At 38.9% G+C, this 16,997-nt stretch overlaps 1 protein-coding gene across 1 annotated transcript; it reads left to right on the top strand.

Moving 5' to 3' along the window:
- Positions 1 to 4,862: 4,862 nt before the first annotated feature.
- Positions 4,863 to 11,414, top strand: LOC121395628 (tuberoinfundibular peptide of 39 residues-like). Its single transcript, XM_041569618.1, has 3 exons — positions 4,863 to 5,257; positions 10,008 to 10,114; positions 10,818 to 11,414. The coding sequence occupies exons 2-3, from the start codon at positions 10,011 to 10,013 to the stop codon at positions 11,263 to 11,265; spliced, it is 552 nt and encodes a 183-aa protein (XP_041425552.1). The 5' UTR covers positions 4,863 to 5,257; positions 10,008 to 10,010; the 3' UTR covers positions 11,266 to 11,414.
- Positions 11,415 to 16,997: the final 5,583 nt, after the last annotated feature.

Below are 16,997 nucleotides of genomic sequence, written 5' to 3'. Positions count from 1 at the left end.
CCCATCCCCCACACTCCTTAAAGGGCATGGATGAAAGGGAAAGTATAGCTCATTTACACAAGTTTATTTTCATTGAGCTTTCACAATAAAATCTGTCATGCTGAAGCAAACCTGCACCTGAGTAATAGCCTACAGAATCCAAACAGTGATTAGCTGCAGAAAGGATGAGCAAAAAATTTGTTGCCAGGGGTTGCTGCACTAGTGTATTGGGGTCTGAAACCCATGTCTCAATAAAGGCATTTTAAACAAAGGAATCCATGGCTGGTGCTGTCAACATCTGTAAATTAGGGGTTGCTGCACTAGTGCAGATTTGCCCAGTGTTAGTAAATACGTCCCACTGGTAACTCACAGCAACGTCTTAAAGTGGTAGCCCTACCATATTCTCAGACCTAATCTCAATATAAAACCACAAAAGTCTTCCTCTGCCTGACTTCTACACTTTGGGGCAGATTCACTAACTTCGAGTGAAGGATTCGAATGAAAAAAATTCGAATTTCGAAGTATTTTTTGGGTACTTCGACCATCGAATTGGTTAAATTCGTTCGAATTCGAACGAAATCGAACGATTCGAAGTAAAAATCGTTCGACTATTCGACCATTCGATAGTCGAAGTACTTTCCCTTTAAAAAAAACTTCGACCCCCTACTTCGGCAGATAAAACCTACCGAAGTCAATGTTAGCCTATGGGGAAGGTCCCCATAGGCTTGCTAAACATTTTTTGATCGAAGGATTTTCCTTCGATCGTTGAATTAAAATCCTTCAAATCGTTCGATTCGAAGGATTTAATCGTTTGATCGAACGAAAAATCCTTCGATCGAACGAACGTTTAGCGCTAAATCCTTCGACTTCGATATTCGAAGTCGAAGGATTTCAATTCGAGGGTCGAATTTCGAAGTATTTTTAACTTCGAAATTCGACCCTTAGTGAATCTGCCCCTAAGTGTGAATATCAGGGTTCTAGCATGCTGTAAGAACCATAGCTAACAAATATAACCCCATACTGGTTGTGTTATCTCAGCCAACTCTAAACTATAAAATGCAGCTTTGGCAACTCTTTAATTTTACAAGTTCTAGACATTAAAGGGCACCTATCATGTAAAAATAGTTTCTCCGACATGAAGTGCAGGCTAATAGAGCCCACATACAAAATGTTCAAAGTAACAGTATTTTTTTTTTTTTTTTTTTTAAACCTCCCTCAGGAGCACTCTGCTCCAATGTTAGGGCACATACATACACATAATGAGCTCTATTAGCCCAGACCTCTGGTGATAGGGGCCCTTTAAATGACCTGTCACATTTCAATTTGCCTTTAACTAATGGAGAATCCTTGGTAAAAAAAAAATCAACTGAAACTGAACCAATGCCCTAGTCTGCATATTCAGTGCACTATGATTATGGCTGTATACAAATATTATATCTATGTTAGATGAGAGGCTGGCACAAAACTGGACCACAATTAATTACTGCTGCTATTTAATTTTTTATATTAATAGAGGTAACGACCAGGGCTGTGTTATATATATTTGAAATAAAATTTAAATAAAACTTTAAAAATCCCCGTCAGCCACAGTGCAGCTGGAGGGTGAGAGGTACAGGGCCCAGTTTAGAGCTTCAGAGTGACATTCCACTGGACGTGACATCACACACACACCGTGACTTCATTCCATACTTTGGGGGGGAGTGCTCTATGGTCCGGTGCCTAGAGCACCGGACCATAGACGGACGTTACTCCACAAATTCACTAAGATGCGGATTTTACTGAAAGTTTCCTCTTTCGCCAGACTTGCCTTCGCCAGTCCTGTTCCCTGCGCTTATCTTCTTGGTGCACGTCACGGCAAATACAAGCTGCGTCTGCAGTGGCGTAACTAGATATTACTGGGCCCCACAGCAAATTATTTTTCAGGCCCCCAAAATTTTTAGCAGTTGACTTGTTTTACCAATATTTATTGAAACTGTATATGAATTAGGGCCTCGTGGGGCCCCTATACCTCCTGGGCCCCCCTGCAGACACATGGTCTGCTTCCTCTATAGTTACGCCCCTGCGCGTGTGTATGCACGTATGTGCGATGAGAGGGTGGCGGCTCGCCAGTGGAACCCGGAGGCAGGGGACCTGGAAGGGGGCTCGCGAAGTCCTGTTCCCTAAGATTATCTTCTTGGTGCACGTCACGACAAATACAAGGTGCGTGTATGCGCACATGGCAGCTCGGTGGGGGAACCTGGTGGCAGGAGACCCAGAGGGTGGCCCTGTGATAGCAGCCCCGGTGGGCCCCCCAGTCCAACCCTGTAAATGTAGCTAGGCGATACTAGGACGGTGCATGTTGGACTTTTTCAGTTGAGCCCCCACTAAAGATTACAAACTTTGGGGGTTTATTTATGAGAGAGCGAAGTTAGAGGCCGCCACAGTCCTCTTGAGTGAAATTCTGCCATTCTCTATTCACTTCTATGGGATTTTTAAAAGAGTATTTATCAATGGGTGAGAGTGAAAGTTCATCCTTTGATAAATATGCCTTTTAAAATCCCATAGAAATGAATGGAGAGTGGCGGAATTTCACTCTAGAGGACTGTGGCGACATCTAACTTCACTATTGATAAATATACCCCTTGGTCTGGGCTCCCCATAATGGAAGATATTAGTGTATCAGTCATTCAGTCAGTGGGGTATATTTATCAAAGGGTGAAGTCTGAGATCACCACAGTCCGCTAGAGTGAAAGTCTGCCATTCTCCATTCATTTCTATGGGATTTTTAAAAGAGTATTTATGAATGGGTGAAAGTGAAAGTTCATCCTTTGATAAATACGCCTTTAAAAATCCCATAGAAATGGATGGAAAGAGGCAGTATTTCACTCTAGCCTACTGGGCGATCTCTAACTTCAAAAATGCAAAAAACTTGTTGCCACAAACCGTATCTGTCAGTGATGGCTCAATCCAACAGTGATCTGGGTTTGCCACGTCCAGAAAAGCGATATCATGTAGGAAATAAAGATTTCACTGGAGAGCTTTTTTTAGTGAAACAGTGAAGACGTTTATTCAAGATGCATTAAAGATTAATGCATCTTGAATAAACGTCTTCACTGTTTCACTAAAAAAAGCTCTCCAGTGAAATCTTCATTTCCTACATGATCTCTAACTTCAGCCTAGTTCCATCTAAGGGGTATATTTATCAAAGAGTGAAGTTTGAGATCGCCACAGTACGCTAACGTCAAAAACCGCCTCTCTCCATTCATTTCTATGGGATTTTTAAAGGCGTTTTTATCAAATGGCAAACATTCACTTACACTTTTTGATAAATATGCCTTTAAAAATCCCACAGAAATGAATGGAGAGAGTCAGAATTTCAGGACTGTGGTGATCTCAGACTTCTCTAAATATACCCCTAAGACAGAAAATGCAATTTTTCCCCACATCTTGCTTGAAGTTGGGCTTTTAACTGTACCTATGAGAGCAAGAAGGCATTCTCCAAATCTTACTCTAACTGGCTTTCAGGATGAACCTAGGTCCACACTGGCAATCTGTGGATTCTGGCAAATGCCAGAGGATCTGCTGTAAGATAGACAGTCACTATGTAGTGGGCTGCTGGGGGTTGTTTGGGCCTCTTTGTACTTAAAGGAAAACTATACCCCCAAAATGAACACTTAAGCAACTGATAGTTTACATCATATTAAGTGGCATATTAAAGAATCTTACTAAACTGGTCTATATATTTAAGTAAATCTTGCCCTTTTACATCTCTTGCCTTGAGCCACCATTTCATGATGGTCTCTGTGCTGCCTCAGAGATCACCTGACCAGAAATACTGCAGCTCTAACTGGAACAGGAAGAAGTGTTGAAGCAAAAGATAGAACTCTGTCTGTTAATTGGCTTGTGTGACCTAACAAGTATAGTTTGTTGGTAAGTTTGTGTGCACAGTGAATCGTATAATCCCAGGGGGGCGGCCCTTATTTTTTAAAATGGCAATTTTCTTTTTATGATTACCCAATGGCACATACTACTAGAAAAGTATATTATTATGAAAATGGTTTATTTACATGAAGCAGGGTTTTACATATGAGCTGTTTTATGCAATATCTTTTTATAGAGACCTACATTGTTTGGGGGGTATAGTTTTCCTTTAAAATGCCAGGGCCCATTTTAAATTTCAGTCCACCTTAGCTCCCTCTACTACTGTTCCAAACTCCCCATTAGAACCTACTCCAGAGTATGAGAAGCACTGAAATATATCATGAAAGCAAGGAAAAATAATGCCACGGGGGCTGAATATTTCTCAGAACAACACTTTATATAGCAGGATATATGACTTAGTTCTATATTGGGAACCAAAACTCATTTTAATTACTGAATAATGAGTAACAACAATTAGGCAAACGTCAGCGTTATCTCATGGTGTACATGAACAAACCATTTCGAATGCACGACGGCTGAACTTATGCCGGGTCCTCATCTGGGACAATTAGGTAGAAGGTACAGCTTGGTCCATTCTAAACAAAACCTAATTATCTGCAAACTTTGATGCTCTAATGACAGAAAACCTAAGAACGAGGACTGCTTGTTTTACCGTCTTGTTCTTGTGATGCAAGCAAGGCCAGTGACTCACTCCTGGTATCCGATGGCAAATCTTTAACAAGCAATCGACAGCTCTTTCTGTAAACAATTAGCTGCATTTTTAACAAGATCACCCTTAACCTCCTTTGCGGGAGGTCATAGGGCTTCCTGGACATTTTGAGTTTGATATTGGAAATTAAATGCAAAACAGGAAGAGGGGGGGGAAAGGCGAAAGACAGAGGGAAAGGACTTTTTTTTTTCCTGCGGACTTTGAATTAAACTAACAATATCGTCCTGACACCAATTGGCTCTGTTTAGCCCACAGAGCGCAAGCACTTGATTTTTTTGTGTTTCATTATTCAGTTCATTATAGCGTTTGCTTTACCCTATCTGGGGGCATATGCATCTCTTGAGAAGCAAGTGTTAATAGCAAAGCTGAGGATCTTGCCGTTCTTTCTCCTCCCTGTGTCTCGACACTAGAGTGCAACTTTATAGATGTAAAGGGCCACTGCGAGGACCTCGGGATCTGACAAGCAAAAGGTGACACAGTCAATTTGTAGGCATAAATATGAAGTAAGGTTACGTGACGTCACTTCGCAGATAAGGGATATGTATAAATAGGAGACATGGCATGCGTTGCAAGAGGGAACAAAAGTCGTATTCCTGTGCAGCTTAGGAAAGAAAGAAGTGCAGAAGAGCAGGAAAAAGAGATATTCAGGTATTTGGGAGAAACTTTTCTTAAAAATGTTGGCTTTGGTACATTCCATAGCGATCAGACCAGAGCAGGCTGGTACATTGCTTCGACAGGTATGGGACCTGTTTTCCAGAATGCTCAGGGCCTGGGTTTTTCCAGATTATGGAGCTTTCCATAATTTGGATCTTCATACCTTAAGGGGCAGATTTGAAAATTCAAATTTCGAGTTTATTTTAGTGTAATTCGACTAGTCCAAATTCGATTGAAGCTTAAAAAAAAATTGAATTTCGAAATTTATCATGTACTGGCCCCTTAAGAATTTGACTATTCGCCATTATTCTATTTTCTATTTTCTAATTTCGAGTTTATGGGATTTTTTAAAAACTTCCATAAACTCGGAATTCGACCCTTGATAAATCTGCCCCAAAGTCTACTAGAAAATGATCTAAACATTAAGGGGCCGATTCATCAAGAGTCGAATATCGAGGGTTAATTAACCCTCGATATTTGACTAGGAACTAAAATCCTTCGACTTCGAATATCGAAGTCGAAGGATTTAGCGCAAATGCTGCGATCGTACGATCGAAGGATTATTCCTTCGATCGAACGATTAAATCCTTCGAATCAAACGATTCGAAGGATTTAAATCCAACGATCGAAGGAATATCCTTCGATCCAAAAAACTTAGGCAAGCCTATGGGGACCTTCCCCATAGGCTAACATTGACTTCGGTAGCTTTTATCTGCCGAAGTAGGGGGTCGAAGTTTTTTTTAAAGAGACAGTACTTCGACTATCGAATGGTCGAATAGTCGAACGATTTTTACTTCGAATCCTTCGATTCGTAGTCGTAGTCGAAGGTCGAAGTAGCCCATTAAATGGTCGAAGTAGCCCAAAAAATGCTTCGAAATTCGAAGTTTTTTTACTTCGAATCCTTCACTCGAATTTAGTGAATCGGCCCCTTGATAAACCCAAGGTGTTGCTTTTGCTTCTAAAATGGATTACTTATATCTTAGTTTGGATCAAGTACAAGGTACAGTTTTATTATTATTACAGGAAATAAGGAAACCAATTTTTAAAAATTTGTATTATTTGGATAAATTGGAGTTTTTGGGAAAAAGCCTTTCTGTAATTCAGAGCTTTCTGGATAAAGGGTTTCCGCATAACCTGTACTGAATAATGTAATATTGATCAGAGCATATATTGTTTTGCACAAATGCATTCAAATGTGGCTAAATCTCATAGAGAAAGTAATATTTTGCTACTACAGGTATGGGATATCTGATCCAGTAACCTATTACAGGTATGGGACCTGTTATCCCGAATGCTCGGGACCTGGGGTTTTCCGGATAACGGATCTTTCCATAATTTGGATCTTCGTACCTTAAGTCTAATAGAAAATCATGTAAACATTAAGGGGCCGATTCATCAAGAGTCGAATATCGAGGGTTAATTAACCCTCGATATTGGACTGGGAACTAAAATCGTTCGACTTCGAATATCGAAGTCGAACGATTTTACGCAAATCCTGCGAATCCTTCGAATCGAACGATTCGAAGGATTTTAATCCAACGATCGAAGGAAAATCCTTCGATCAAAAAATCACAGGCAAGCCTATGGGGACCTTCCCCATAGGCTAACATTGACTTCGGTAGGTTTTATCTACCGAAGTAGGTGGTCGAAGTATTTTTTTAAAGAGACAGTACTTCGATTATCGAATGGTCGAATAGTCGAACGATTTTTACTTCGAATCGTTCGAATCGTTCGAATTCGATCGAATTCGATCGAATTTAACCAATTCGATGGTCGAAGTACCCAAAAAATACTTCGAAATTCGAAGTTTTTTACATTCGAATTCTTCACTCGAATTTAGTGAATCGGCCCCCAGATAAACCCAATAAAATGGGTTTGCTTCCAATGAGGATTAATTATATCTTAATTTGGATCAAGAACAAGGTACTGTTTTATTATTAGAGAAAAGGGAAATAATTTTTAAAAATTTGCATTACTTGATTATAATGAAGTGACGGCATTTACGTAGTCCGGAACTCTCTGGATAATGGGTTTCCAGATAACGGATCCCATACCTGCATCCAGAAAACTCTGAACTACAGGAAAGCTATCTTCCATAGAGTCCATTTAAAGCTCATAATTTTTAAATATGATTTTCTTTTTCTCTGTAACACTAACCCTATTGGCTTTATTTCTTGTTTAATGTTTTTTCAGTAGACATGAGGTATGGTGATCTAAATTATGGAAAAACGCCAGGTTCCAAGTATATTGGATAATAGTTCCCATACCTTTATATATTTCCTTAATTTATTTTGGATGATTTTAAGGAGTAAAAGCCAGGGTGATATTTGAACAGGAGCAGCTTAATATATTATCCCTCAGAGTAACATGCTTTGCAACTTTGCTACTCACTATTTAGCAGAGCATAATGGGGCCATCATGGGATAATGGGAGAATAATGAGATAAATATCTTATGCTGTCTTAATTACATTGGTGTTTGTGTGTCTTTGTGAAGTTTAGAAATACTTTATATATATATATATATATATCCAGTTCCAAAGGTGCACTCCGTAGACCAAGGCAATACCTGGGTGCTCAGCAATGAAAGTAGATAGCATATGGATTGGGCAGGCAGACCCGACCCGCTCCTCTGATTGGCCGGTTCATTATGGGCTGAATTGGTGGATTGAATTTGACACGATGAGCCATTCTTCCTCATTCTTCCTTCTCTTTACCGATTCTTTGGCGCACTAAAGCGCTAGGGCTGCCTTAGCTTAGATATGCCTATGGGTTCTGTTGTTTTTATTACACACATATTTTGTACTACGAGTACTGAGCACTGGTGAGCGTTTGGGTCGCCATGGCAACCTATGTTTGGCGCCAAATGAGGGTTTAAAATGTATGGGTTTGTGGGGACTCTGTTTGTTCATTTGTTTTCTGCTGCCGAAGAGCCCTGTGTGGGCTCGAAACGTCGAGTTCAATAAAAATCTTTTATTTGCACTAAGAAACCCTGTGAATGCCGCTATTTTGCAAAACTATATATATATATATATATATATATATATATATATATATATATATATATATATAGCGTCACCTCATATTTGTGGATTACAGTTGGACACTTATGTATGCACAGATTATATATACAACATTCAGTAGACAGGTTTAGGGTTTTAGATTTGCATCTTTAAGGAAGTCAATAGTTATAGTTCTGTATTGTTGCTTTGCACCACAAATGCAGAGAAATGGATTTAATTTTTATTTAATTTACTATAAATTCCAGTCTAGCAATACAAGGCTGAAAATAAGTTTACGTGCATAACCCCATCATAAATACATGCCTGGAGCTGCACCTGAATTTGTGTACGTTCATTCCACTTTTAGTGGACTTTTATGCCTGAACTTTATTACTGAAGTATGCACACACATATTTAAATATATATGATACTATATATTATATTTTTATGATATTATACTATATGAAGTTCACACATGCTTATATGTAGGCATGGGAACTGTGATCTGGAATACATTTATACTTATCTATATAACGATATATAATATTTGTCTTTATATCCTGTCTCTCCCTAACCCTACAATCACGTACAGTATTACCCAGTCACTTGCTGACTTCATATGCTATTTATGAGTTGCGGAACTTGTACTTTCATAAAATGTTTCATCCTACAGGTGTGAACAAAGCATTGCATAACAATTTACTATTGCTTGAACAAATAAAAACTTCAGAAATTTATGTGAATCTGACATGTATGAAAGTTACAGGGGTAATAACACTAAAATGTGATAAACTTTTTTGACATACATTTATTGATTGCAGTTGTCTTATTTCATGTGAAAAATGTTTTCATGCTATCTCAGTGCCAGCCAGGCACCTTAGGCTATGGGAGGAGGTAAATGATAGGTGGCAGTGGGGGGACATGAACCTGAACTAGGGGTAGGAGACTAGAAAATCATTTATGGCCGAGGTTCTATCTACAGGTATGGGACCTGTTATCCAGAATGCTTGGGACCTGGGGCTAGAAAATGATGTAAATCTTAAATAAATCCAATAGGCTGGTTTTGCTTCCAATTAGTATTTATTATATCGTAGTTGGGATCAAGTACAAGGTACAGGTATGGGACCTGTTATCCAGAATGATTGGGACCTGGGGCTGGAAAATTATGTAAATCTTAAATAAATCCAATAGGCTGGTTTTGCTTTGCTTTTGAGCACCATGGAGCGATCCTCTTACAGCTTCCTCTTTTCTTCTATAAGTTATGTTGCTGAAATCTTGTCAGTTTTTTAATTTATCTCACTATGGATGCCCCTGGCAAGGGCCAGAGTTAAGTAAGGAGCTGCCAAACAATTCTCTTTCATGGAGCAGGGTACTGTGGAATGTGTACAGATACTGTATATAGAACCAGTCTCACCTTGTTTCAGGCAGATTTACCATTGTTTGTTATAAGTGCAGCAATCAATACATTAGGAATTGGACTAAATAATCATGGAGAGATCACATTTTAACAGTCATACATACTTCCTGGGGATTATTGAAAGAAGGACAAAACTAAGCCATATGCATTGAAACAACTTGTTATGTTATGCTCTCCATTCCCCCTAAAATAGCACCAAAAGCATATGAAGCATAGCCAGTCCTTGAATTTGTTTCCCAAGCCATATACACAATGTTAGTAGTAAAATACTGTATGACAGGCTTGCCAACCACATGAAGGTGAAATTGTGATATTTATTCCCCAAAGGGCATGGATAAAAGGACTTCCAGAAGAACATTCCTTCCAATCACGATCCTTGTTGGGTATTGCATCGTGTTGTCTTCTACAGCCATCATTCCAACTCTGCAAAACAGGCATGTACTCTGCTATACCATCCCCAATCATCCTCACCACTGCCCACCATATATCATACGTTCATTAGCATGTATGAGCATTTTGCTCACCAACCCCTTGGCTGTTGCTCCCAGTGGCCTCAAAGCAGCTGCTTATTTTTGAATTCTTGTCTTGGAGGCAAGTTTTGGTTGTATAAAACCAGATGTACTGCCAAACAGAGCCTCCTTTAGACTGTTCATCCACATAGAGGTTAACAAATAGTCAATCACAGCCCTTATTTGGAACCCTCTAGGAACTTTTTTTATACTTGTGAAGCTCCCCATCTCTTTTCGTGGCAGGTTAAAAAGTTTGGGAACTCCTTTTCTAACTAGTCTTTCCTTCAAAATATATTCCACATGATAAGTTTTGGGTTTGCTTGTAATCTTTTAAGTTCTTTTATAACTCAGACCATGTACTTCCCATTTTTTTATTGTTTCTTTCAAAACCAATGAAATCCTATTACTTGGGAGATACATTCATCAAGCTCTGGGGAGTTCTGAGGTTCCCTGTTGCACAAAGGGTTGCTTTTTAAGTGAACCCTACCATTTCAGAAGGTTCTTTGATCAACTGAACTTATTTCAGGGGTCAGTAACTTCAGACTATGGATGATGTATAATGCTAAGCAATACTTACCATACCATATACATGTATTACTGATCGATATATTCTATTTTTCCTTTTTAGACTTCGGAAAAGAGACTTGTCTGACCAAACTCTCAGTAATAAACAGCTGAACCCATTCCTGCCCAGACCAGGATCATGGGATAATCAGCTACCCTCTATAACCCTCCATGATTGGAGTCTCAAAATGTTGACTTCTGATGTGCTACCAAATGGACCTCCAGAAGACAGAGGGCAAAGGCTCCTCGTACAACCTGCCACCAGGCAGATTCTGTTTGGCTCTAACGATGTCTCCAAAAAGGGTTTGCCAGACATCCACAGGCTTAACAGTGGCATAGTTGATCAAAGATGGCTGCCAGGCTGGCCCACCAATGAGGAACTGGACAAAAGGAGTATTGTCGTGGCTGATGACGCTGCCTTTCGAGAGAAAAGTAAAATGCTCACGGCTATGGAACGACAGAAGTGGCTTAACTCATACATGCAGAAACTTCTGGTGGTGAATTCCAATTAACTGGAAGCTTTGCATTGTGTGATTTAAACGTATTATTTTTCAATAAAAATGATAGCTACTCATCTAATCCAAGTGCAATGATAATGCTTTTGTAAAGTGAGGCATGACAACCTTGCATGTAAAATTCTGAATGAACGAATTTAAACATGTATTCATTTAATTAGTCGTTATTTACTCTGCCTGGTTTCTTAATGATCCTGCTAGAATGTATTATACTCGCAATACCATATTGTGGCCCGATGTTGTGCTGCTTATAGGATAATGTCATATGGCATCAGTTCTATGTCTTTCTCCATCACATTTACATGCTACTGGAAGCTCATATAATTTCAAGACCTGAGCTTTCCCCTTTTGTCCTTCTTGAATACAGTGCTGCCAACCACAGGCGAAGCTGTATTTGTGTTGGACAGTTTCACATCTCTGTGCTGGAAACCGGTGTTCAGAGACCCGCAGAAATTATTATTATTTGCTACTTAATTAATCGGACTACCCAAAAATAACATTTTATAAATGAGGGAAAATATGATTCCAAGTGTTGAATATTTTTACAGTTATTTGTCAATGTTATTGCTACTGATGCAGAATCTGTCTGTCCCTTGTTTTCTCTGTACTGCTGATTCTGACTATTGAAGCAAAGTAACAACAGCCAGAAGATTAGCAGTAGCATGCACTGTGGGAAATGGGAGTCTGATGAAAGGAGAGCTGAATTCTATCACACTACAGTATTTCATGAGACCAAACCAGCAGTGCAGAAAGAGACAGAGATCGATACTGCTTACATTCACAAATAGCTTTAATACAATTGCAAAAGTTGTTTTGAAATACATTTTAGCAACATTTTTTTTGGGGGGGGGGGTTTACATCACCTTTAAGCCTTTCCCTGATGCAGTAGAAGGAATCTCTATATAGTGTATATAGAAAGTTGTAAAAAAAGGTGTAAAGTAGTGATGTGTGGGCTGTGCCAAACGGGTGGGTTTGGACTGATATTCACACACAATTTGCGGGCCATGGCACTGGAGGGCGTAAGGGAGATCTCAGCCTGAACCTGCCTGTGGCCTTCCTCTGCCTCAGACAGCCTCTATTTAAAGGAGCACACCTGCTGCCCCACCTTCTTCTTGATATCAAAGATGGGGCAGGGCAGGCATAGCTCTATAGGGTCTATAGGCAGGTTAGGGTCAGGTGCCCATTGCTAGTATAGAGTTTGCCCCAGGTCTAATAAACCATAGCAGCCAAAATCAGCAGTTAGCAATTAATGGGCAGCTGTTTGAATGTTAAAATCTGATTGTTTGTTATGGTTTAATAGTGGCCAAACCTTTTACTACATCATCCAATAGTTCTTTGGCCTGAGGTGTGTGAGGCTAACCTGCACTGTAATAATTGCTCAACCTCCCATAAAGTCCATGCACAAATACAAAGCTTTTCCATTTAATATCAGTACACGTCTAATAGAATGTATGGAGCATGCTGACATACAGATATATAATCTATATAAATATCTAATTAACTCCATAAAGAGTAAGATATTTGATATTTGCAATACATTGGATAAAAATGGTTTCCATTACTGCTCTTTGCCTCCAAAATGAAAATAGCAATTTGGGTCCTAAGCATTTTACTGATTTTAAACTTCACTTACTGATTTTAGTACTATTTAATCTAACACTCCAAAACTGGGATACCCTTACATAAAACATGGGTGGGGAGATGGTTTGGTACAAGGTAGAATTGGGAATGCTGGGAGATATGTTATCGGCTATTAGGGACTAGTTCTAATAGCGAGGATCTGGCTGGTGTCTTAGGTAACCCAACGTGAACACAGGTTAGCATGAGAGAATGAAGCCTATTTAATTTCCTAGATACAACTTCATTCTAAACTTGAAGGTACATAAGTTGTGATTTGGAAAAACACCCATTTTCTGCCCTATATATTCTTGGACGCAAAGCTAAATCGCTGAAGTTAGTGTTTCCATAAATTTGTATCCTATGTATGCCCTTCTAAAAGCCAAGAATTAATTAAAGGGGGTGGTGGTCAGTACATAAAATTCCAAAACTTGTGTCCAATTCTTTTATAGTTGCTCTGTGCTAATTAGTGAAATCCAAAAACAAAACAAAAAAAGGAACAGGAAATCCAGAAGTTTGAATTCAAAAACCTTTATTCCAAGTGAACTTGAAAAAGGGTATTGTACCCGAAACACGTTGTGTTGCCACAACCTGGAATAAAGGTTTTTGCAGTCAAACTGCTGGAGTTCCTGTTCCTTTTTTTGCTTTTTAAGAGCCAAGGATGTAGGGCAGATTCATTAATTTATGACACAACTTTAGGTACATCTCTATTCATCCTGTTGTGTTCTGCTCTTTTGTCAATCATCTGGGTTATCTTCCAGCTGATTTACGTAAATATGCAAAAGATGTTGAGAGAAGCAAATATCAACTGAATTTTTATCTTTTCCAAATAAAATATAGATTTTTCGTTTTCTCAAATGTTATTATTTATAATATAAAACATATTAGAAAGAAAGTGGAGTTCAGATGAGTAGGAAGGATTAATGTAAGTAGCTATGGCTGGACTACATGATGACAGTGAAACTAATCCACTCTTGCAACAAGTTCACTAATCTTCTTGATGTGCCACCTAGGTGCTGAGCCAATTCAGCCTGGGGTGAACATCTGAAACCAATGCTTGGAACCGTCACACAGAACACACCAAAGCAATCCTATTTCAGGGCAGTTGCTAAGCTCTAACACTCCTCTTCTTTATTACTCACTGATTCACATTGGAAAACAGGTTTAAGGATTTTTTAAGCACTGAAATGAATTAAATGTAAATATACAGTATAAAATGAAATCTGTAAAATCAGTAACTGCAACCATCATTTAAAATGATTCAGCATTTGCAAAATAGGCGCATACACTTTAATGGAAGAAGAGTTGCAAAGATATATTTGCATAAAATTATTCATTTGATTTTTCTATAGACTGCTTATGCAATTTCAGGGGAGACACTCAGGTTAAAAAAGAAAACAATAACCTTGGGAATATAAAAATGCCTTAGTATAGAGCATGACAAATGGACTGAAAAAATGCTTTATTTCTTATAATTTGCATAAAACTGCAGTAGCAGGAAACAACTTTTATGTTCAAATCAGCTCTTCGAAATGTGTCCAAACGTTGATAATTGGCCCCTTTAATACCACAGGTATAGGACCCCTTATCCTATATCCAGAAATCCGTTGTGCTCCAAATTACGGAAAGACCGTCTCCCAATGACTCCATTATCCAAATAATCTAAATTTTTAATAATGATTTCCTTTTTCTCTGTAATAATAAAACAGTATCTTGTACTTGATCCCAACTAAGATATAATTAATTCTTATTAGACGCAAATCCAGCCTATTGGGTTTATTTAATGTTTACATGATTTTCTAGTAGACTTAAGGTATGAAGATCCAAATTAAGGAAAGATCAGTTATCCGGAAAACACCAGGTCCGAAGCATTCTGAATAACAGGTCCCATACCTGTACTAAAATTTTCATTATCAAAATAACCACTAGAGGTCACCTTCTACCCAGATACTTTCTATTAGCAAATGTGTCAGAAGCAAATTTTCTGTATCTGTGAGTGTATATAAATCAGTAGGAAACAAACCCTTCGTTCATCTGCAAACCTTAAAGAAGAACTAAACAATTCTAAATAACTTGGCCCCCTCCAGAACGTAGCAGGGTTGCTCACACTACTTCAGGTCCTTAGAGCTACCGTTAGAGTTACCGCCCACAGAGACATCGCCAATTTACTAATGGGCGCAAGCGTCACTTCGCAAGTCATTCACACTCTATCGCCAGGAGACACTCTGGCAAATGGACGTTACTCCTCAAATTCGAATGAAATCAGGATTTTACTTAGGGGCCAATTCATTAACTTCCAGTGAAGGAATAGAAGAAAAAATACTTCGAATTTCGAAGTGTTTTTTTGGCTACTTCGACCATCGAATGGGCTACTTCGACCATCGAATACGACTTCGAATCGAAGGATTCGAACTAAAAATCTTTCGACTATTCGACCATTCGATAGTCGAAGTACTGTCTCTTTAAAGGGATACTGTCATGGGAAAAAAAAAATTCAAAATGAATCGGTTAATAGTGCTGCTCCAGCAGAATTCTGCACTGAAATCCATTTCTCAAAAGAGTAAACAGATTTTTTTATATTCAATTTTGAAATCTGACATGGGGCTAGACATATTGTCAATTTCCCAGCTGCCCCAAGTCATGTGACTTGTGCTCTGATAAACTTCAATCACTCTTTACTGCTGTACTGCAAGTTAGAGTGATATCACCCCCTCCCTTTTTCCCCCCAGCAGCCAAACAAAAGAACAATGGGAAGGTAACCAGATAGCAGCTCCCTAACACAAGATAACAGCTGCCTGATAGATCTAAGAATAACGCTCAATAGTAAAAATCATGTCCCACTGAGACACATTCGGTTACATTGAGAAGGAAAAACAGCAGCCTGCCAGAAAGCATTTCTCTCCTGAAGTGCAGGCACACGTCACATGACTTGGGGCAGCTGGGAAATTGACAAAATGTCTAGCCCCATGTCAGATTTTAAAATTAAATATAAAAAAATCTGTTTGCTCTTTTGAGAAATGGATTTCAGCGCAGAATTCTGCTGGAACAGCACTATTAACTGATTCATTTTGAAAAAATGTTTTTTTCCCATGACAGTATCCCTTTAAGAAAAAACTTCAACCCCCTAGTTCGCCACCTAAAAGCTAGCGAACCCAATGTTAGCCTATGGGGAAGGTCCCCATAGGCTTGGCTAAGTATATTTGGTCGAAGGATAATCCTTCGATCGTTGGATTAAAATCCTTCGATTGATTGATCAAAGTATTTGCGCAAAATCCTTCGACTTCGATATTCGAAGGATTTTCATTCCCAGTCGAATCATGAGGGTTAATTAACCCTCGATATTCGACCCTTGATGAATTTGCCCGTTAATGTTACCTCTTTCGCCAGATTTGCCTTCGCCAGCTCAGACCAGGCAAGTGCATTGGAGTGCATTGCTCTTCCTCAATATTCTGTTACTGACATCATATTTTTTAGTGGAAAAAAAGCTGGCGTCTTTTCCTTTGCCTGCAAAAGTCCTTAAAATTTTTTTTGGGTAACCAGCTTCCCCCATACATTTTCTAACATATGGAACATTAACTATACAGTGGGCTCATGTGTAGGGCATTATAACAACTCTATTTTCTTTATTAAGGTTCCCTGGACTTGTGTAATGTAATGTATTTGCTGCAAAATATACATCCATTCAATTTTAAATTTCCCGCCGTATGCAAATTAACCTGAGCGCAAGACCTATAGCGAATTTGCGTTAGGCAGAAATGAACACTAGCATATCTTCACTTTCAATTGCTTGCGTTGCCAAAGTAATGCCAGCGAAATGTCGCCAGCATGACGAAACTCCGTATCAGTTAATTTTGGCCTGCCGAATTTTCGCCCTCTGTCCCTAGGAACAAGAAGATGAAACCAAGACTAAGAACAACCTACCAACCCTGCTGGTTTTAGAACCATGTTCATCAAACTGTGATGTTTACGGGGGCTCTCACTAGTGCGATCCTGGAGGGGGGGCATGGACTCTGGAAGGGGACAATCTATTTAGAATGATTTTGCTGTCCTTTAATTATTATAGTATTATTAAGTAGTATTATTAAGAATATAATTGTACTCTAATATATATA

The sequence above is a fragment of the Xenopus laevis genome, chromosome 7L (genome assembly GCF_017654675.1).
Source record: "Xenopus laevis strain J_2021 chromosome 7L, Xenopus_laevis_v10.1, whole genome shotgun sequence".
NCBI classification, from domain to species: domain Eukaryota; kingdom Metazoa; phylum Chordata; class Amphibia; order Anura; family Pipidae; genus Xenopus; species Xenopus laevis.
Note: the sequence above shows the minus strand (reverse complement) of the source record. Positions and strands in the feature narration are given on the sequence as shown.